We start from the raw sequence: 22,500 nt of genomic DNA, 5'->3' as shown, positions 1-22,500 counted from the left end.
CGAATACCGTACCGACGAAAGTTGATAGGGCAGACACTTGAATGATCCGTCGCCGGTGCTAGACCGTGCGATCCGCCAGGTTATCCAGAGTCACCAGTCGAACGCGGCCGGAGCCGCGGTCGGTTTTTGGTCTGATAAAAGCACGCCTCCCGCGAAGTCGGCGCTGTTTGCATGTATTAGCTCTAGAATTACCACAGTTATCCAAGTAAACCATACGATCAAATGAACCATAACTGATTTAATGAGCCATTCGCAGTTTCGCTGTACGAGAGCTCGTACTTAGACTTGCATGGCTTAATCTTTGAGACAAGCATATCACTACTGGCAGGATCAACCAGGTAACAACGTAACCGCCACCCCGAAGGGCGGCCGCGCGATGGGGTCGCTCGCCCCGCGTCGCGGACGCCACCCAAGCACGCCGAAGCGCGCAATGGATTAGTAATCCGACCACTTTGCTCTTTTCAGAGCTTAGAAAACCTGTCACCTTATCGCGCGGCGGTACGAGGGCGAGCTCTTGCCCGCTATTCCCTGTTAACCGCCGCGAGATCGACTTGCAACTAGCTGCGACAAAACCACTCGATACGACCAAAACGGCAATTGGCAGCGCAAACGAACAGTAACATTTCTGCTCAGCGCACCCTTTGCCAGCCGACGCAAACACCTCACAGTAGCAACCGATAGCCGTGCAAGCCACCCCCGTGGATCGACCTGCTGCGCTCCCAGCGCCTACACCACCTCCCGCGGTGGAGCCCGACAGCCGTGCGGGCCACCCGCGGGGATCGACCTGCTGCGCTCCCAGCGCCTATACTCACCTGCAGTAACAACCGATAGCCGTGCAAGCCACCCCCGTGGATCGACCTGCTGCGCTCCCAGCGCCTATACTCTCCTGCAGTAACAACCGATAGCCGTGCAAGCCACCCCCGTGGATCGACCTGCTGCGCTCCCAGCGCCTACACTCTCCTGCAGTAACAACCGATAGCCGTGCAAGCCACCCCCGTGGATCGACCTGCTGCGCTCCCAGCGCCTACACACTCCTGCAGTAACAACCGATAGCCGTGCAAGCCACCCTCGTGGATCGACCTGCTGCGCTCCCAGCGCCTATACTCTCCTGCAGTAACAACCGATAGCCGTGCAAGCCACCCCGTGGATCGACCTGCTGCGCTCCCAGCGCCTATACTCTCCTGCAGTAACAACCGATAGCCGTGCAAGCCACCCCCGTGGATCGACCTGCTGCGCTCCCAGCGCCTACACTCTCCTGCAGTAACAACCGATAGCCGTGCAAGCCACCCACGTGGATCGACCTGCTGCGCTCCCAGCGCCTACACCACCTCCCGCGGTGGAGCCCGACAGCCGCGCATGCCACCGGCGGGGATCGACCTCCTACGCTCCCAGCGCCTATACTCTCCTACAGTGGCCACCGAAAGCCGTGCAAGCCACTCCCGTGGATCGACCCGCTGCGCTCCAAGCACCTACACCACCTCCCGCAGTGGAGCCCGACAGCCGCGCAGGCCACCCGCGGGGATCGACCTCCTGCGCTGGCTCCGCGGCAAGGGGCACCTCGGCACCCCGCAGAGAGCTCGGGAAGCCCGGCGCAATTCTACAACGGCCGGGGGCGAACAGCTTCCACGACAACGAAGCCCGACGTCGGGCCAACATTTTACCATGGTGTAAAACAACCTAGCCTGGTGGGGCCGGCAATCGGTCGACCTCCGCCCGAGCGACTTCGATCACGACCTCGGGGATCTGGCTCCGCGGCAAGGGGCACCTCGGCACCCCGCGGAGAGCTCGGGAAGCCCGGCGCAATTGTACAACGGCCGGAGGCGGACAGCTTCCACCACAACGAAGCAATACGTCGGGCCGACGTTTTCGCTCAGTGTAAAACGACCTAGAATGGTCGGGTCGGCAATCGGTCGACCTCCTACCGAGCGACTTCGATCACGACCTCGGGGATCTGGCTCCGCGGCAAGGGGCACCTCGGCACCCCGCGGAGAGCTCGGGAAGCCCGGCGCAATTGTACAACGGCCGGAGGCGGACAGCTTCCACCAGAACGAAGCCATACGTCGGGCCGACGTTTTCGCTCAGTGTAAAACAACCTAGCATGGTCGGGTCGGCAATCGGTCGACCTCCGACCGAGCGACTTCGATCACGACCTCGGGGATCTGGCTCCGCGGCAAGGGGCACCTCGGCACCCCGCGGAGAGCTCGGGAAGCCCGGCGCAATTCTACAACGGCCGGGGGCGAACAGCTTCCACGACAACGAAGCCCGACGTCGGGCCAACATTTTACCATGGTGTAAAACAACCTAGCCTGGTGGGGCCGGCAATCGGTCGACCTCCGCCCGAGCGACTTCGATCACGACCTCGGGGATCTGGCTCCGCGGCAAGGGGCACCTCGGCACCCCGCGGAGAGCTCGGGAAGCCCGGCGCAATTGTACAACGGCCGGAGGCGGACAGCTTCCACCACAACGAAGCAATACGTCGGGCCGACGTTTTCGCTCAGTGTAAAACGACCTAGAATGGTCGGGTCGGCAATCGGTCGACCTCCTACCGAGCGACTTCGATCACGACCTCGGGGATCTGGCTCCGCGGCAAGGGGCACCTCGGCACCCCGCGGAGAGCTCGGGAAGCCCGGCGCAATTGTACAACGGCCGGAGGCGGACAGCTTCCACCAGAACGAAGCCATACGTCGGGCCGACGTTTTCGCTCAGTGTAAAACAACCTAGCATGGTCGGGTCGGCAATCGGTCGACCTCCGACCGAGCGACTTCGATCACGACCTCGGGGATCTGGCTCCGCGGCAAGGGGCACCTCGGCACCCCGCGGAGAGCTCGGGAAGCCCGGCGCAATTGTACAACGGCCGGAGGCGGACAGCTTCCACCACAACGAAGCAATACGTCGGGCCGACGTTTTCGCTCAGTGTAAAACGACCTAGGATGGTCGGGTCGGCAATCGGTCGACCTCCTACCGAGCGACTTCGATCACGACCTCGGGGATCTGGCTCCGCGGCAAGGGGCACCTCGGCACCCCGCGGAGAGCTCGGGAAGCCCGGCGCAATTGTACAACGGCCGGAGGCGGACAGCTTCCACCAGAACGAAGCCATACGTCGGGCCGACGTTTTCGCTCAGTGTAAAACAACCTAGCATGGTCGGGTCGGCAATCGGTCGACCTCCGACCGAGCGACTTCGATCACGACCTCGGGGATCTGGCTCCGCGGCAAGGGGCACCTCGGCACCCCGCGGAGAGCTCGGGAAGCCCGGCGCAATTGTACAACGGCCGGAGGCGGACAGCTTCCACCACAACGAAGCAATACGTCGGGCCGACGTTTTCGCTCAGTGTAAAACGACCTAGGATGGTCGGGTCGGCAATCGGTCGACCTCCGACCGAGCGACTTCGATCACGACCTCGGGGATCTGGCCCCGCGGCAAGGGGCACCTCGGCACCCCGCGGAGAGCTCGGGAAGCCCGGCGCAATTGTACAACGGCCGGAGGCGGACAGCTTCCACCACAACGAAGCAATACGTCGGGCCGACGTTTTCGCTCAGTGTAAAACGACCTAGGATGGTCGGGTCGGCAATCGGTCGACCTCCGACCGAGCGACTTCGATCACGACCTCGGGGATCTGGCTCCGCGGCAAGGGGCACCTCGGCACCCCGCGGAGAGCTCGGGAAGCCCGGCGCAATTGTAAAACGGCCATGGGCGAACAGCTTCCACCACAACGAAGCCCGACGTCGGGCTAACGTTTTAGCTTAGTTTAAAACGACCTAGCATGGTCGGGTCGGCAATCGGTCAACCTTCGATCTTAAGGTCGACCAATGAGGTCAGGAGTCAGGGGTCGGAGGTCAAGTTTAAACAAGAGAGCAACGATTGCTTAAGCCTGTCGTTGGTTCGATATTTAGAAAGTGACATTTTACCTACCAAGGTCGAATGGACTATCGGTCGACCTCCGAACTCAAGGTCGACTACTGGGGTCAGGGGTCAGAGGTCAAGCTTAAACAAGAGAGCAACGATTGCTTAAGCCTGTCGTTGGTTGGATACTTTGCCAGTGACATTTCACCTACCAAGGTCGAATCTGCAAACGGTCGACTATCAACCTCAGGGTCAATCCGCACAACCTGGGGTCAGAGGTCAGAGGTCATGGGTCACGGGTCAGGAGTCAAAATGGTCTCGAAAATAGCCTTTGAAAAAAAAAGTCTCGAAAATAGCCTTTGAAAAAAAAATAAAGTCCCGAAAATAGCCTTTGAAAAAAAAAAAAAGTCCCGAAAATAGCCTTTGAAAAAAAAAATCCCGAAAATAGCCTTTGAAAAAAAAAAAAATCCCGAAAATAGCCTTTGAAAAAAAAACGAAGTCCCGAAAATAGCCTTTGAAAAAAAAACGAAGTCCCGAAAATAGCCTTTGAAAAAAAAAAGGCCCGAAAATAGCCTTTGAAAAAAAAAAAATCCCGAAAATAGCCTTTGGAAAAAAAAAAGTCCCGAAAATAGCCTTTGAAAAAAAAAAAAGTCCCGAAAATAGCCTTTGAAAAAAAAACGAAGTCCCGAAAATAGCCTTTGCAAAAAAAACGAAGTCCCGAAAATAGCCTTTGAAAAAAAAAACGAAGTCCCGAAAATAGCCTTTGAAAAAAAAAAAGTCCCGAAAATAGCCTTTGAAAAAAAAAAATCCCGAAAATAGCCTTTGGAAAAAAAAAAGTCCCGAAAATAGCCTTTGAAAAAAAAAAAAGTCCCGAAAATAGCCTTTGAAAAAAAAACGAAGTCCCGAAAATAGCCTTTGAAAAAAAAACGAAGTCCCGAAAATAGCCTTTGAAAAAAAAAAAAAGTCCCGAAAATAGCCTTTGAAAAAAAAAAAAAGTCCCGAAAATAGCCTTTGAAAAAAAAAAAAAGTCCCGAAAATAGCCTTTGAAAAAAAAACGAAGTCCCGAAAATAGCCTTTGAAAAAAAAAAAAAGTCCCGAAAATAGCCTTTGAAAAAAAAAAAAAGTCCCGAAAATAGCCTTTGAAAAAAAAAAAAAGTCCCGAAAATAGCCTTTGAAAAAAAAACGAAGTCCCGAAAATAGCCTTTGAAAAAAAAAAAAAAGTCCCGAAAATAGCCTTTGAAAAAAAAACGAAGTCCCGAAAATAGCCCTTGGGAAAAAAAAGAGCAACCCCGAAAGGCTACTCCCTCTTTCGTCCGAGCTACTGGCCGGACAAACCGATAGATCTTGAGGCTTACTCTCAACAGATCGCAGTGAGATTACTGCTCTAATGATCACGACACCCCGATCTTCAACTAGGTCGTTTGCGAATGATTTAGCACCCCGCCATTCGAGCAGGAGGATCAACCGACTGCGAGTCCGACACTTGCCGCGGACTCTTCGTTCGGATATGGGCTCTACCGACGACCCTTCGGGCCGACTAACTATGCCTCTCGAGGCCGAGGCACGAACGCATCGTCGCTTTCCAGGCGGGATTCTGACTTAGAGGCGTTCAGTCATAATCCCTCAGATGGTAGCTTCGCACCATTGGCTTATCAGCCAAGCACATGAACCAAATGTCTGAATCTGCGGTTCCTCTCGTACTGAGCAGGATTACTGTCGCAACAACACTTCATCAGTAGGGTAAAACTAACCTGTCTCACGACGGTCTAAACCCAGCTCACGTTCCCTATTAGTGGGTGAACAATCCAACGCTTGGTGAATTCTGCTTCACAATGATAGGAAGAGCCGACATCGAAGGATCAAAAAGCAACGTCGCTATGAACGCTTGGCTGCCACAAGCCAGTTATTGTAACTAACAGTGTGTCCTAGTGTTGCATCGCAGCAGTACAATGTAACTTCTCTAGTACACTGAAATGTACTTAAGATTCATATAGTTCTTTGTGACATATAAGTCACATTATATTAATGGTAACTTTTCTTCATTTTTTTACTCCATGAAACTGGAAGTGCCATTTTTTGCGGAAGGGCCAAAAACCCCCCCCTAGCCGCCGGGATTTTTTTTGGAGGCCCTTAGTTTTTAAGTTATTGCCGAAAACGTCATTTGACATTGACTCGAAAAAGGAACCCCGCGGGACTACGAACATGTGTAGTCCCGCTGTGCTCTGTTTTGGAGTCGATGTCTAAAAATGTAATGGATAGTAAATCATAAAGTATTGAGCTGAACAATATTCCATGGCAGTTGAGTGTGTACTACAAAATAGCGCATCACTTGTTACTATTCATGAATTAAAATTTAAAAATTAAAAATTTGGCTCTGGCTTGAGAATTAATTTCACATTTGGCGCCGGCTTGAGAATTAAATTCTTGTCTGATCAAGTTTAATTTGTATCTTTGATTGATATGATTAAAGTTTTTAATTTTCGAATTAGTAAAACTAGTATTTGTTGAAGCTGAAAAGAAAGTTTAGAACTGACAATGTCTCTATTTTTTTAGTGACAATTTATTTTAATAGTCAGTATAATTAAAACTGCAAGTAGTGTCTAGAAACTAATTACTTAAAAACCGCATGGTGTCACCAATATTAAAAAAAATTTTCCAAACCTATTGACGATTTTATTCCGGTAACACAAATTGTTATAACTATCACTAAAACTTAATAATGTTGCAAGTGGTATTAACAAATGAATTAAATAACAACCGCCTAATGTCTCATATAGAATATATTTTATGTTAATCGTTTAACATGAACTGAAACAGCAAAGTGTTTATTCATCTAAGCGTTAAAAAACGTGATGCGGGCTTTTATCATGTGAGTAATTTGTATTAATTGTTAGTGAAATTAAACTGATGCAAATGGTGTAATCAATAAGTTATTTAACAACTAGAATTTTAAAGCTTAAAAATAAAGTTTATATATAACTAACGGTGTCTCAAGTTTTGTTTTGACAATTTTGTTTTCATGTTAGTAAAATTAAAACTACAACTAGTGTCAAGAAACCAATTACTTAGCAACCGCATGGTGTCGCCAATGACTTACTAAATAAAAAAGGCATAAAGTTTCCAGTTATTTAAACATGTAGTATTTTAAAGTTAATAAATAAAGTTTATATTTATCTAACAAAAGATGACTCTATTTTTGTTTTGACTGTTTGTGCCGTTGTCTACAAATATAATAGACTTTAGTTTGAAACGTACTGCATATTAGCGGAACACGTAATACTGTTATTTGATTTATATTGTGGCCTTTCATTATTGCGTCATTGTACACGCTCCAGTAATCGTCACGCCATTTGGTTGTGTTGTGTGTAGTTAACCGTGACGGTGACTTTCAGCAACCGCATTGTCTCGCCAATGACTTACTAAATAAAAAAGGCATAAAGTTTCCAGATATTTAAACTTGTAGTATTTTAAAGTTAAAAAATAAAGTTTATATTTATCTAACTAACGATGACTCTATTTTTGTTTTGACTGTTTGTGCCGTTGTCTACAAATATAATAGACTTTAGTTTGAAACGTACTGCATATTAGCGGAACACGTGATACTGTTAATTGATTTATATTGTGGCCTTTAATTATTGCGTCATTGTACACGCTCCAGTAATCGTCACGCTATTTGGTTGTGCTGTGTGCGGTTAATCGTGACGGTGACTTTCAGCCACGTGAATGTGGGTTTGGATGTCGAACTGTGGTCAGATTACTTGTGATATCATAGCGAACGCACGTGAGTACAAAACTGTTACAATATTAAATGTTTAATAATTGGTTTGTTCTTAGGTATTAAACTTTTAGGAATTTGCATTTGTAAAGTACAGCGGAATTACAGGTTGGTGTCATTGTGTCTTAATTTTTTAATTTGTATCTTATTGTAATATTATTTTGACATATAGGCCACATAGGTATATCACCCAATTCAGGTACCAAACGTATGGTGTCGCTATGGCAATGCCAAATTAAACGGTTGATTACAAACTGAATGTAGTATATGTTTCACAATTTTTTAACTGTTATTAAAATAAAACTGCAACTGGTGTCTAGAAACTAATTAGTTAGCAACCGCATGGTGTCACCACTGACCTAATAAATACAAAACGTGTAAAGTTTTTATTTTCTAAATATTAAAACTTTTAGTTTTTCAAAGCTAAAAATTAAAGTTTAGATATAACTAATTAATAGTGTCTCTATTTTTACTTTGACTGTTTGTTTTATTAGTTAGTAAAATTAAAACGGCAACTGGTGTCGGAAACTAAATAGTTAGCATCCGCATGTTGTCATTACTTACCTAATAAATACAATAGGTGTAAAGTTTTTAATTTTCTAAATATTAAAACTATTAGTTTTAAAGCTAAAAACTAAAGTTTCGATATAACTTACTAATGGTGTCTCTATTTTTGCTTTGACTGTTTGTTTTAATTGTTAGTAAAATTAAAAGTTAACTGGTGGCAAGAACTAATTACTTAAAAACCGCATGGTGTCGCCACTGACTTAATAAATGAAAAGATAAAAAAGGTTTTAATTTTCTAATTATTTAAACTTGTATTACTTTAAAGCGAAAAAATAAAGTTTAGATTTAAATAACTCACGGTTTGATTATTTTTGTTGTGACAATTTGTATTAATTGTTAGAAATAATAAAACTGCAACTGGTGTCTAGTAATCAATTAGTTAGCAACCGCATGGTGTCACCACTGACCTATTAAATACAAAACGTGTAAAGTTTTTAATTTTCTAAATATTAAAACTATTAGTTTTTTAAAGCTAAAAAATAAAGTTTAGATATAACTAACTAATAGTGTCTCTATTTTTACTTTGACTGTTTGTTTTAATTGTTAGTAAAATTAAAACTGCAACTGGTGTCTGAAACTAATTTGTTAGCAACCGCATGGTGTCATCACTGACTTAATAAATGAAAAAGGAATACTTTTTTTAATTTTCTAATTATTAAAACTATTAGTTTTTTAAAGCTAAAATTAAAGTTTAGATATAATTATCTAATGGTGTCTCATTTTTTTTACTGTTTGTTTTATTAGTTAGTAAAATTAAAACTGCAACTGATGGCAAGAAACTAATTACTTAACAACCGCATGGTGTCGCCACTGACTTAATAACGGAAAAAAATAAAAAAGTTTTTAATTTTCCAATTATTTAAACTTGTATTATTTTAAGTTTTTAATTTTCTAAATATTAAAACTATTAGTTTTTTAAAGCTAAAAAATAAAGTTTAGATATAACTAACTAATAGTGTCTCTATTTTTACTTTGACTGTTTGATTTAATTGTTAGTAAAATTAAAAGTTTAACTGGTGGCAAGAACTAATTACTTAAAAACCGCATGGTGTCGCCACTGACTTAATAAATGAAAAGATAAAAAAGGTTTTAATTTTCTAATTATTTAAACTTGTATTACTTTAAAGCGAAAAAATAAAGTTTAGATTTAAATAACTCACGGTTTGATTATTTTTGTTGTGACAATTTGTATTAATTGTTAGAAATAATAAAACTGCAACTGGTGTCTAGTAATCAATTAGTTAGCAACCGCATGGTGTCACCACTGACCTATTAAATACAAAACGTGTAAAGTTTTTAATTTTCTAAATATTAAAACTATTAGTTTTTTAAAGCTAAAAAATAAAGTTTAGATATAACTAACTAATAGTGTCTCTATTTTTACTTTGACTGTTTGTTTTAATTGTTAGTAAAATTAAAACTGCAACTGGTGTATGAAACTAATTAGTTAGCAACCGCATGGTGTCATCACTGACCTAATAAATGAAAAAGGAATACTTTTTTTAATTTTCTAATTATTAAAACTATTAGTTTTTTGAAGCAAAAATTAAAGTTTAGATATAATTATCTAATGGTGTCTCATTTTTTTTACTGTTTGTTTTATTAGTTAGTAAAATTAAAACTGCAACTGATGGCAAGAAACTAATTACTTAACAACCGCATGGTGTCGCCACTGACTTAATAACGGAAAAAAATAAAAAAGTTTTTAATTTTCCAATTATTTAAACTTGTATTATTTTAAAGCTAAAAAATAAAGTTTAAATTTAACTAAGTAACGGTTTCTCTATTTTTGTTGTGACAATTTGTATTAATTGTTAGCAATATTAAAACTGCAACGGGTTTCTTAAACTAATTAGTTAGCAACCGCATGGTGTCATCACTGAGCTAAGAAATACTAAAGATGATTTTTTTTTAATTTTCTAATTGTTAAAACTATTAGTTTTTTAAAGCTAATAATAAAGTTTAGATATAACTAACTAACGGGGTTTCTATTTATGTTTTGAAAATTTTTTAATTGGTAATAAAATTGAAACTGCAACTGGTGTCTAGAAACTAATTAGCAAGCAACCGCATGGTGTCACCACTTACCTAATAAATACAAAAAGTGTGAAGTTTTTAATTTTCTAAATAATAAAACTATTAGTTTTTAAAGCTAAAAATTAAAGTTTTGATATAACTAACTAATGGTGTCTCTATTTTTGCTTGGAATGTTTGTTTTAATTGTTAGTAAAATTAAAAGTTTAACTGGTGGCAAGAAGTAATTACTTAAAAACCGCATGGTGTCGCCACTTACTTAATAAATGAAAAGATGAAAAAGTTTTTAACTTTCTAATTATTCAAACTTGTATTACTTTAAGACGAAAAAATAAAGTTTAGATTTTACTAACTAACGGTTTGTCTATTTTTGTTGTGAAAATTTGTATTAATTGTTAGAAATATTAAAACTGCAACTGGTTTCTGAAACTAATTAGTTAGCAACCGCATGGTGTCATTACTTACCTAATAAATACAATAGGTGTAAAGTTTTTAATTTTCTAAATATTAAAACTATTAGTTTTTAAAGCTAAAAATTAAAGTTTCGATATAACTAACTAATGGTGTCTCTATTTTTGCTTTGACTGTTTGTTTTAATTGTTAGTAAAATTAAAAGTTTAACTGGTGGCAAGAAGTAATTACTTAAAAACCGCATGGTGTCGCCACTTACTTAATAAATGAAAAGATGAAAAAGTTTTTAACTTTCTAATTATTCAAACTTGTATTACTTTAAGACGAAAAAATAAAGTTTAGATTTTACTAACTAACGGTTTGTCTATTTTTGTTGTGACAATTTGTATTAATTGTTAGAAATATTAAAACTGCAACTGGTGTCTAGTAACTAATTAGTTAGCAACCGCATGGTGTCACCACTGACCTATTAAATACAAAACGTGTAAAGTTTTTAATTTTCTAAATATTAAAACTATTAGTTTTTTAAAGCTAAAAAATAAAGTTTAGATATAACTAACTAATAGTGTCTCTATTTTTACTTTGACTGTTTGTTTTAATTGTTAGTAAAATTAAAACTGCAACTGGTGGTTAGTAACTAATTAGTTAGCAACCGCATGGTGTCATCACTGACCTAATAAATGAAAAAGGAATAATTTTTTTAATTTTCTTATTATTAAAACTATTAGTTTTTTAAAGCTAAAAATTAAAGTTTAGATATAATTATCTAATGGTGTCTCATTTTTGTTTTGACTGTTTGTTTTAATTGTTAGTAAAATTAAAACTGCAACTGATGGCAAGAAACTAATTACTCAACAACCGCATGGTGTCGACACTGACTTAATAACGGAAAAATTAAAAAAGTTTTTAATTTTCCAATTATTTAAACTTGTATTATTTTAAAGCTAAAAAATAAAGTTTAAATTTAACTAAGTAACGGTTTCTCTATTTTTGTTGTGACAATTTGTATTAATTTTTAGAAATATTAAAACTGCAACTGGTTTCTTAAACTAATTAGTTAGCAACCGCATGGTGTCATCACTGAGCTAAGAAACACTAAAGATGAAATTTTTTAATTTTCCAATTGTTAAAACTATTAGTTTTTTTCAAGCTAATAATAAAGTTTAGATATAACTAACTAACGGGGTTTCTATTTATGTTTTGACAATTTTTTAATTGTTAATAAAATTGAAACTGCAACTTTTGATATAACTAACTAATGGTGTCTCTATTTTTGCTTGGAATGTTTGTTTTAATTGTTAGTAAAATTAAAAGTATAACTGGTGGCAAGAAATAATTACTTAAAAACCGCATGGTGTCGCCACTGACTTAATAAATGAAAAGATAAAAAAGTTTTTAATTTTCTAATTATTTAAACTTGTATTACTTTAAAACGAAAAAATAAAGTTTAGATTTTACTAACTAACGATTTGACTCTTTTTTTTGGAAAATTTGTATTAATTGTTAGAAATATTAAAACTGCAACTGGTTTCTGAAACTAATTAGTTAGCTACCGCATGGTGTCATTACTTACCTAATAAATACAATAGGTGTAATGTTTTTAATTTTCTAAATATTAAAACTATTAGTTTTTAAAGCTAAAAATTAAAGTTTCGATATAACTAACTAATGGTGTCTCTATTTTTGCTTTGACTGTTTGTTTTAATTGTTAGTAAAATTAAAAGTTTAACTGGTGGCAAGAACTAATTACTTAAAAACCGCATGGTGTCGCCACTGACTTAATAAATGAAAAGATAAAAAAGGTTTTAATTTTTTAATTATTTAAACTTGTATTACTTTAAAGCGAAAAAATAAAGTTTAGATTTAACTAACTAACGGTTTGTTTATTTTTGTTGTGACAATTTGTATTAATTGTTAGAAATATTAAAACTGCAACTGGTGTCTAGTAACTAATTAGTTAGCAACCGCATGGTGTCACCACTAAATACAAAACGTGTAAAGTTTTTATTTTTCTAAGTTTTAAAACTATTAGTTTTTTAAAGCTAAAAATTGCAGTTTAGATATAATTATCTAATGGTGTCTCATTTTTGTTTTGACTGTTTGTTTTAATTGTTATTAAAATAAAACTGCAACTGGTGTCTAGAAACTAATTAGTTAGCAACCGCATGGTGTCACCACTGACCTAATAAATACAAAACGTGTAAAGTTTTTATTTTCTAAATATTAAAACTTTTAGTTTTTCAAAGCTAAAAATTAAAGTTTAGATATAACTAATTAATAGTGACTCTATTTTTACTTTGACTGTTTGTTTTATTAGTTAGTAAAACTAAAACGGCAACTGGTGTCTGAAACTAAATAGTTAGCATCCGCATGGTGTCATTACTTACCTAATAAATACAATAGGTGTAAAGTGTTTTAATTTTCTAAATATTAAAACTATTAGTTTTTAAAGCTAAAAATTAAAGTTTCGATATAACTAACTAATGGTGTCTCTAATTTTGCTTTGACTGTTTGTTTTAATGGTTAGTAAAATTAAAAGTTTAACTGGTGGCAAGAACGAATTACTTAAAAACCTCACGGTGTCGCCATTGACTTAATAAATGAAAAGATAAAAAAGTTTTTAATTTTCTAATTATTTAAACTTGTTTTACTGTAAAGCGAAAAAATAAAGTTTAGATTTAACTAACTAACGGTTTGTCTATTTTTGTTGTGACATTTTGTATTAATTGTTAGAAATATTAAAACTGCAACTGGTTTCTGAAACTAATTAGTTAGCAACCGCATGGTGTCATTACTTACCTAATAAATACAATAGGTGTAAAGTTTTTAATTTTCTAAATATTAAAACTATTAGTTTTTAAAGCTAAAAATTAAAGTTTCGATATAACTAACTAATGGTGTCTCTATTTTTGCTTTGACTGTTTGTTTTAATTGTTAGTAAAATTAAAAGTTTAACTGGTGGCAAGAAGTAATTACTTAAAAACCGCATGGTGTCGCCACTTACTTAATAAATGAAAAGATGAAAAAGTTTTTAACTTTCTAATTATTCAAACTTGTATTACTTTAAGACGAAAAAATAAAGTTTAGATTTTACTAACTAACGGTTTGTCTATTTTTGTTGTGACAATTTGTATTAATTGTTAGAAATATTAAAACTGCAACTGGTGTCTAGTAACTAATTAGTTAGCAACCGCATGGTGTCACCACTGACCTATTAAATACAAAACGTGTAAAGTTTTTAATTTTCTAAATATTAAAACTATTAGTTTTTTAAAGCTAAAAAATAAAGTTTAGATATAACTAACTAATAGTGTCTCTATTTTTACTTTGACTGTTTGTTTTAATTGTTAGTAAAATTAAAACTGCAACTGGTGGTTAGTAACTAATTAGTTAGCAACCGCATGGTGTCATCACTGACCTAATAAATGAAAAAGGAATAATTTTTTTAATTTTCTTATTATTAAAACTATTAGTTTTTTAAAGCTAAAAATTAAAGTTTAGATATAATTATCTAATGGTGTCTCATTTTTGTTTTGACTGTTTGTTTTAATTGTTAGTAAAATTAAAACTGCAACTGATGGCAAGAAACTAATTACTCAACAACCGCATGGTGTCGACACTGACTTAATAACGGAAAAATTAAAAAAGTTTTTAATTTTCCAATTATTTAAACTTGTATTATTTTAAAGCTAAAAAATAAAGTTTAAATTTAACTAAGTAACGGTTTCTCTATTTTTGTTGTGACAATTTGTATTAATTTTTAGAAATATTAAAACTGCAACTGGTTTCTTAAACTAATTAGTTAGCAACCGCATGGTGTCATCACTGAGCTAAGAAACACTAAAGATGAAATTTTTTAATTTTCCAATTGTTAAAACTATTAGTTTTTTTCAAGCTAATAATAAAGTTTAGATATAACTAACTAACGGGGTTTCTATTTATGTTTTGACAATTTTTTAATTGTTAATAAAATTGAAACTGCAACTTTTGATATAACTAACTAATGGTGTCTCTATTTTTGCTTGGAATGTTTGTTTTAATTGTTAGTAAAATTAAAAGTATAACTGGTGGCAAGAAATAATTACTTAAAAACCGCATGGTGTCGCCACTGACTTAATAAATGAAAAGATAAAAAAGTTTTTAATTTTCTAATTATTTAAACTTGTATTACTTTAAAACGAAAAAATAAAGTTTAGATTTTACTAACTAACGATTTGACTCTTTTTTTTGGAAAATTTGTATTAATTGTTAGAAATATTAAAACTGCAACTGGTTTCTGAAACTAATTAGTTAGCTACCGCATGGTGTCATTACTTACCTAATAAATACAATAGGTGTAATGTTTTTAATTTTCTAAATATTAAAACTATTAGTTTTTAAAGCTAAAAATTAAAGTTTCGATATAACTAACTAATGGTGTCTCTATTTTTGCTTTGACTGTTTGTTTTAATTGTTAGTAAAATTAAAAGTTTAACTGGTGGCAAGAACTAATTACTTAAAAACCGCATGGTGTCGCCACTGACTTAATAAATGAAAAGATAAAAAAGGTTTTAATTTTTTAATTATTTAAACTTGTATTACTTTAAAGCGAAAAAATAAAGTTTAGATTTAACTAACTAACGGTTTGTTTATTTTTGTTGTGACAATTTGTATTAATTGTTAGAAATATTAAAACTGCAACTGGTGTCTAGTAACTAATTAGTTAGCAACCGCATGGTGTCACCACTAAATACAAAACGTGTAAAGTTTTTAATTTTCTAAGTTTTAAAACTATTAGTTTTTTAAAGCTAAAAATTGCAGTTTAGATATAATTATCTAATGGTGTCTCATTTTTGTTTTGACTGTTTGTTTTAATTGTTATTAAAATAAAACTGCAACTGGTGTCTAGAAACTAATTAGTTAGCAACCGCATGGTGTCACCACTGACCTAATAAATACAAAACGTGTAAAGTTTTTATTTTCTAAATATTAAAACTTTTAGTTTTTCAAAGCTAAAAATTAAAGTTTAGATATAACTAATTAATAGTGACTCTATTTTTACTTTGACTGTTTGTTTTATTAGTTAGTAAAACTAAAACGGCAACTGGTGTCTGAAACTAAATAGTTAGCATCCGCATGGTGTCATTACTTACCTAATAAATACAATAGGTGTAAAGTGTTTTAATTTTCTAAATATTAAAACTATTAGTTTTTAAAGCTAAAAATTAAAGTTTCGATATAACTAACTAATGGTGTCTCTAATTTTGCTTTGACTGTTTGTTTTAATGGTTAGTAAAATTAAAAGTTTAACTGGTGGCAAGAACGAATTACTTAAAAACCTCACGGTGTCGCCATTGACTTAATAAATGAAAAGATAAAAAAGTTTTTAATTTTCTAATTATTTAAACTTGTTTTACTGTAAAGCGAAAAAATAAAGTTTAGATTTAACTAACTAACGGTTTGTCTATTTTTGTTGTGACATTTTGTATTAATTGTTAGAAATATTAAAACTGCAACTGGTTTCTGAAACTAATTAGTTAGCAACCGCATGGTGTCTTCACTGAGCTAAGAAATACTAAAGGTAAAAATTTTTAATTTTCCAATTGTTAAAACTATTTGTTTTTTTAAAGCTAATAATAAAGTTTAGATAAAACTAACTAACGGGGTTTCTATTTAGGTTTTGACAATTTTTTAATTGTTAATAAAATTAAAACTGCAACTGGTGTCTAGAGACTAATTAGTAAGCAACCGCATGGTGTCACCACTTACCTAATAATACAAAAAGTGTAAAGTTTTTAATTTTCCAATTAGTAAAACTACTAGTCTTTTAAAGTTAAAAATAAAGTTTAAATTTATCTAACTAACAATGACTCTATTTTTGTTTTGACTCTTTGTGTTAATTGTTAGTAAAAATAAAACTGGAACTGGTGTCTAAGAACTAATTACTTAACAATCGCATGGGGTCCCTACTGACTTAATAATTGACAAAATAAAAAAAAAATTTAATGTTTTTATTATTTAAACTTGTATTAATTTAAAGCTAAAAAATAAAGTTTAGATTTAATTAATTAACGGTTTCTCTATTTTTGTTGTGACAATTTGTGTTAATTGTTAGCAATATTAAAACTGCAACTGGTATCTGAAACTATATAGTTAGCATCCGCATGGTGTCATCACTTACCTAATAAATACAATAGGCGTAAAGTTTTTAATTTTCTAAATATTAAAACTATTAGTTTTTAAAACTAAAAATTAAAGTTTTGATATACCTAACTAATGGTGTCTATATTTTTGCTTTGACTGTTTGTTTTAATTGTTAGTAAAATTAAAAGTTTAACTGGTGGCAAGAACTAAATACTTAAAAACCGCATGATGTCGCCACTGACTTAATAAATGAAAACATAAAAAAATTTAATTTTCTAATTATTTAAACTTGTTTTACTATAAAGCGAAAAAATAAAGTTTAGATTTAACTAAATAACGGTTTGTCTATTTTTGTTGTGACATTTTGTATTAATTGTTAGAAATATTAAAACTGCAACTGGTTTCTGAAACTAATTAGTTAGCAACCGCATGGTGTCATTACTTACCTAATAAATACAATAGGTGTAATGTTTTTAATTTTCTAAATATTAAAACTATTAGTTTTTAAGGCTAAAAATTAAAGTTTAGATATAACTAACTAATAGTGTCTTTATTTTTACTTTGACTGTTTGTTTCAATTGTTAGCAAAATTAAAACTGCAACTGGTGTCTAGAAACTAATTAGTTAGCAACCGCATGGTGTCACCACTGACCTAATAAATACAAAACGTGTAAAGTTTTTAATTTTCTAAATATTATAACTATTAGTTTTTTAACGCTAATAAATAAAGTTTGAATATAACTAATTAATAGTGTCTCTATTTTTACTTTGACTGTTTGTTTTATTAGTTAGTAAAATTAAAACGGCAACTGGTGGCAAGAACTAATTACTTAAAAACCGCATGGTGTCGCACTGACTTAATAAATGAAAAGATAAAAAAGTTTTTAATTTTCCAATTATTTAAACTTGTATTACTTTGAAGCGAAAAAATAAAATTTAGATTTTACTAACTAACGGTTTGTCTATTTTTGTTGTGACAATTTGTGTTAATTGTTAGAAATATTAATACTGCAACTGGTGTCTGAAACTAAATAGTTAGCATCCGCATGGTGTCACCACTTACCTAATAAATACAATAGATGTAAAGTTTTTAATTTTTTAAATATTAAAACTATTAGTTTTTAAAGCTAAAAATTAAAGTTTTGATATAACTAACTAATGGTGTCTCTATTTTTGCTTTGACTGTTTGTTTTAATTGTTAGTGTTAATCAAATTAAAAGTTTAACTAGTGGCAAGAACTAATTACTTAAAAACCGCATGGTGTCGCCACTGACTTAATAAATGAAAACATAAAAAAGTTTTTAATTTTCAAATTATTCAAACTTGTATTACTTTAAAGCGAAAAAATAAAGTTTAGATTTTACTAACTAATGGTTTGTCTATTTTTGTTGTGACAATTTGTATTAATTGTTAGAAATATTAAAACTGCAACTGGTTTCTGAAACTAATTAGTTAACAACCGCATGGTGTCATCACTGAGCTAAGAAATAGTAAAGATGACAATTTTTAATTTTCTAATGGTAAAACTATTAGTTTTTTTAAAGCTAATAATAAAGTTGAGATATAACGAACTAACGAGGTTTCTATTTATGTTTTGACAATTTTTCAATTAAAATTAAAACTGCAACTGGTGTCTAGAAACTAATTAGTAAGCAACCGCATGGTGTCACCACTTACCTAATAAATACAAAAGGTGTAAACTTTTTAATTTTCCAATTAATAAAACTACTAGTCTTTTAAAGTAAAAAAAATAAAATTTAAATATATCCAACTAACGATGACTCTATTTTTGTTTTGACTGTTTGTGTTAATTGTTGGTAATAATAAAACTGCAACTGGTGTCTAGAAACTAATTACTTAACAATCGCATGGTGTCTCTTGTAATCGTCCAGATCTTGTAGGTATAGTGGATGCATTTACAATATCTTATAAAATAAATTTTCATATTTTAAAATCTATTCTTCCTGGAAGTAAATCACCTTTTAGGTATACATTTATTAAAACAGTTGCAAAGATTTTATGCATTAATATTTACAGAATGTCGTCCTCGTCCAAAAAAAGAGAAAACAGTGGAAAAATCAACTACTTCCAGCAATTTCCCAAAGATTTTCTCAGACCTTACGGTGTGGCTACACTACCAAGAACAGCAACTGACGAAGATTTTAAAATGAAATTAAAAAATTTTACATGCGAGTGGTTTACTCGTCCTGGGATTGCTCTTAGTGAACTCACTGAGACAACAACAAAGAACTGGGAAAGAATTTCAAACGACCTTTCAGATATCTCGTTCGAACCTTTTTTTACAGAATTTGGCGAAATCGTAAAACGTATAATCAAACATATGGATAAAATTGAAAAGGAAACTGAAGTGAAACAAACGGCAAAACAAATTAAAATTCTGCTAAGTTCTCTGAAGAAAAAGGGTGAACTTTACGACAGCTATATTGATTCTTTTATACATATAGGAGCATCAATGTTTTCAATGGGTCTGCATTTAAAAGCAGCAAAATATGTTTCAACTCATATAGACCATGTTTCCAAACAATGCTTTGAGGGAAACAATCTTACTTCATTTTTGGAAAATCCTTCCTTAGCAACATATGCTGAAGCAGCAGCAGAGGATATTATGCACAAATCTACTGTTAATGAATCTGAGAAAAGTCCAGTGAAAACATTAAAAGACTTAATCGCAGAACGTAAAAAACGAAAATTAGACATTGATTTAGATGACTGTTTGCCTTCCACATCAAAAAAACGAATGTGAATGCAATATTATTTTAATTTCTGCAATTTAGCCGGTTTTTTTTGTACAGTCTGTGCTTGTGTTAAATGTATGTTTTTATGTTTAATTATACTATTGTGTTAAATGTATGTAGTTATGTTTAATTATACTATTATTTTTCAGATTAATCTAGTAACATTAATTATTACTGAAATATTTCTGAAAAATTCAGCAATTACGCAGTTATTTCGTCCAGATTACATAAAGGTAAAATGACATTTCTATGTTTAACAACTGATTAACGTATTTCTCTTATAGGTCATTTCAATAGTATCTGTCAATTTGAATATGAATCCAAAATTTTGCTGCATCGTTTCTGATCCCCAGGTATGTTCAGTTTTAAAAATTTTCTTTTGAAGCTTTAATGTTACCATTTTTAGATGGAACAAAAACGTAGCGCTGCTGCCAAAGAGAAACAAGAACGTTTGACGCGTCGTGAAACAGCCAAAGTTACATTTTTTAATTCCCAACTTTTTTCTGAATTGTCTCACATCTCAGTGGGTACAATTAAGCGAAAGCAAGTTTCTGGCCATTTAAAACATTGGATTGAAAAATTGTCTTGGACTAGGTGCCACCTTTGCTTCTGTTTATGTTGTCAAACATTAAAACCCAATTTCATAAAGAGGCCAGTTGCTACAAGCCATGTCTGCAGCAATTGTACCAGAGGAAATTACAGTGTTCCAAATGTTTCATTGTGGCCTGATTGCTTGAAAGGATTAACACAGAAAGAACATCGTCTTCTTTCCCCTTTCAACATTGACTGCGGACCATATTGCAGAAAACAACACGGATATCGAATCAAAACCGGGGGTTTAAGAATTACCAAAAAAGCAACAAATGTAGAACAAGCAATAGCCAGTGTAAATAATGATCAATCACGAAGAAAATTGCATTTGGCTTACGAATTTCTCGTAAATTGCAGGGAAAGTTCTTACAAAAAATATGTCGAATTTGCAGAAAGTTTGCCATCAGATCAAACCTTGCATTTTTTTGATGTGTTTCAAAAACAAGGAATTGAATGTGCTTTATGGCCACTATTATATCCATTCAACAGTTTATGTGAAACATTTATTGAAGGCGGAACAAGACACCTCAGTGCTAAACATTCATTCTTAACAAAGGTGACATCGCCAATTTTGGATTACAGTTGCAACTTTGAATTACTGCAGTTTCATTTCGATCGATGGATTTTCAAAACTGTAACAGGAGCTATTAATTCTGGCCGAATTTCTGGGTGTTCTCCACAACGCGCATTGGATGGAAAACCATTTTCGCCAGCATACTGGAAGTGGCAACATTCTTTTCTAGTAGACACTGTACACCAATTTGGACCACCTGAACTGTTTGTGACGATAAACCCTTACGAATGGACATTTCCCCAAAACGAACACTTGGAACAATTATTGGAGTACTTGGGGAAAACCCCTTTGGATCATTCAAGTCTCCAAGCACTGCACATTGGACACGTCCTCGGCGAAATTGTTACTGGTTACATAACTGGAAAAGGAACCGGTAATTGGAAAGAACATGTATTGTCCAATTATAGACACAAATCAATTCCGAATGTAAAAACGTATTTCTACCGGGTTGAATTTCAAAAACGGGGAACGATACACATACATTTGCTCATTTGGCTCCACCAATTAGCGTGCATTGATACGAATCGGATTCAGGCAGTGCTGCCAAAAAACGAACCACAATTCGCTGCACTGCTTCATGCTACGCAAAAGTCTCATCAACGATCACCATGTCTCCAGGTACGAACAGAAGCAACAGCCATTGACCGGCAAAAAGATTCCATTCGTTTGCTATATCCTCCTACATCTGCTCAAATGAATTTACGGGCATATATCGATACGATTTCCGAAGTTCTGAACTGTTCAATGGACGTTCAAACCAGTGACGGTCACCTTATGATTTTACGTTATGTTACAAGTTATGTATCAAAATTTAAAGAATCGTTTATGTCTCCATTAGATCTTGCTTCAGCTGGATCACATCGCGCAGCTTACAAGATAGTAACAACAATTAGTCCAAGTGAACCCGAAATGATCTTCTTACTTTCCTCTATGAAATTATCAAAAACTAGCAGTACAACAAAGCGATACATTGTCCCAACCATTAACCAAGCAAACCGATGCAAGCAAATACAAATGTATGAAAACCGGTCAGATGAACTGAAAGACTTATCATTCTTACAATTTTTAAGAATCTTTGTCACCTCCCAAGACCAGCCCAAGCGTTACAGCCCTAACAGAATCGTTGTTGTTGGAACACCAATGGCAAATATATTCACAGACGACTTCCTCTGGCAGCACACTTTACTGAACATACCGTTTAAACGATACTCCGACCTTATTCCTTCAGATTTTTCAATAACACCAAACTCAATAGCTTATTTTTACCTAGCAACAAAGTCAAACCCTTCATTTTGGTACAGCAATGAACACATCATACAGTATATGAAAAATCGTGGTGACAAAGAGTTTTACATTTCAACTATGCTCAATAATGTTGAGAGCTTAAGAAAAATTAAGTCTTTGTGGCAAAGGCACATTCTGTCAACTACGCAATTAAACTTCGATGAATCTAGTAGCATATGTCAACAAACGTTGCACGGGCGACAAAAATCCTTTTATTTTGATGTGAAACGACAATTACATGTTATTTTGGAAAACACGAATTCTTTTGAACCTTACAAACCACGTCTGCTCCAAGGTTCGCATGGAACAGGCAAAACAACTTGCCTTTACCAGGTAATTGAACATGCTGCCTCTTTAAACCTAAGAATCATGGTTGCATGCCCAACAGGAATTCTTGCCCAAACATACAAAGCACATTTTGGAGATACAATAACATCTGAGACAGTACATGCTGCCTTTAAAATCCCGGTAAACGACGATGAACCAATGCAAATTAATTGGGGACTCAACTCATTTCAAGTTATTATTATAGACGAGGTAAGC

The 22,500-nt window shown here is 35.3% G+C and overlaps 2 protein-coding genes and 1 non-coding gene across 3 annotated transcripts in view; 2 read left to right on the top strand and 1 right to left on the bottom strand.

The window, feature by feature from the left end:
• Nucleotides 1–341, bottom strand: part of LOC149722745 (small subunit ribosomal RNA) — a 1,812-nt gene extending 1,471 nt beyond the window's left edge. Inside the window, exon 1 of the ribosomal RNA XR_016387194.1 lies at nucleotides 1–341. This exon is cut by the window's left edge and continues 1,471 nt beyond it. This is a non-coding gene — a ribosomal RNA (small subunit ribosomal RNA).
• A 6,957-nt stretch (nucleotides 342–7,298) lies between these two features.
• LOC149722744 (uncharacterized) lies at nucleotides 7,299–19,516 on the top strand. Its single transcript, XM_089893697.1, has 3 exons — nucleotides 7,299–7,623; nucleotides 7,677–7,725; nucleotides 18,790–19,516. Exons 1-3 carry the CDS (start codon nucleotides 7,566–7,568, stop codon nucleotides 19,514–19,516), a joined length of 834 nt encoding a protein of 277 aa, XP_089749823.1. The 5' UTR covers nucleotides 7,299–7,565.
• Nucleotides 19,517–19,618: 102 nt separating this feature from the next.
• Nucleotides 19,619–22,500, top strand: part of LOC149722743 (uncharacterized) — a 4,470-nt gene continuing 1,588 nt past the window's right edge. The window contains exons 1-3 of the mRNA XM_089893696.1: nucleotides 19,619–19,741; nucleotides 19,793–19,861; nucleotides 19,915–22,500. The exon at nucleotides 19,915–22,500 is cut by the window's right edge and continues 1,588 nt beyond it. Of these exons, the coding sequence (XP_089749822.1) occupies nucleotides 19,619–19,741; nucleotides 19,793–19,861; nucleotides 19,915–22,500 (2,778 nt within the window). The remainder of the gene's footprint in view (nucleotides 19,742–19,792; nucleotides 19,862–19,914) is intronic.

The sequence above is a fragment of the Ciona robusta genome, unplaced genomic scaffold (assembly GCF_009617815.1).
Source record: "Ciona robusta unplaced genomic scaffold, ASM961781v2 AP042762.1".
NCBI classification, from domain to species: domain Eukaryota; kingdom Metazoa; phylum Chordata; class Ascidiacea; order Phlebobranchia; family Cionidae; genus Ciona; species Ciona robusta.
This window is presented reverse-complemented; position numbering and strand designations above follow the sequence as displayed.

Excerpts from the sequence above, each read along its gene's own strand:
- LOC149722744 (XM_089893697.1), top strand. The coding sequence starts at position 7,566 with ATGTGGGTTTGGATGTCGAACTGTGGTCAGATTACTTGTGATATCATA. Across the intron at positions 7,624-7,676 it reads TGATATCATAGCGAACGCAC|GTATTAAACTTTTAGGAATT; the intron begins GTGAGTACAAAA and ends GTTTGTTCTTAG. Across the intron at positions 7,726-18,789 it reads AAAGTACAGCGGAATTACAG|AATGTCGTCCTCGTCCAAAA; the intron begins GTTGGTGTCATT and ends TAATATTTACAG.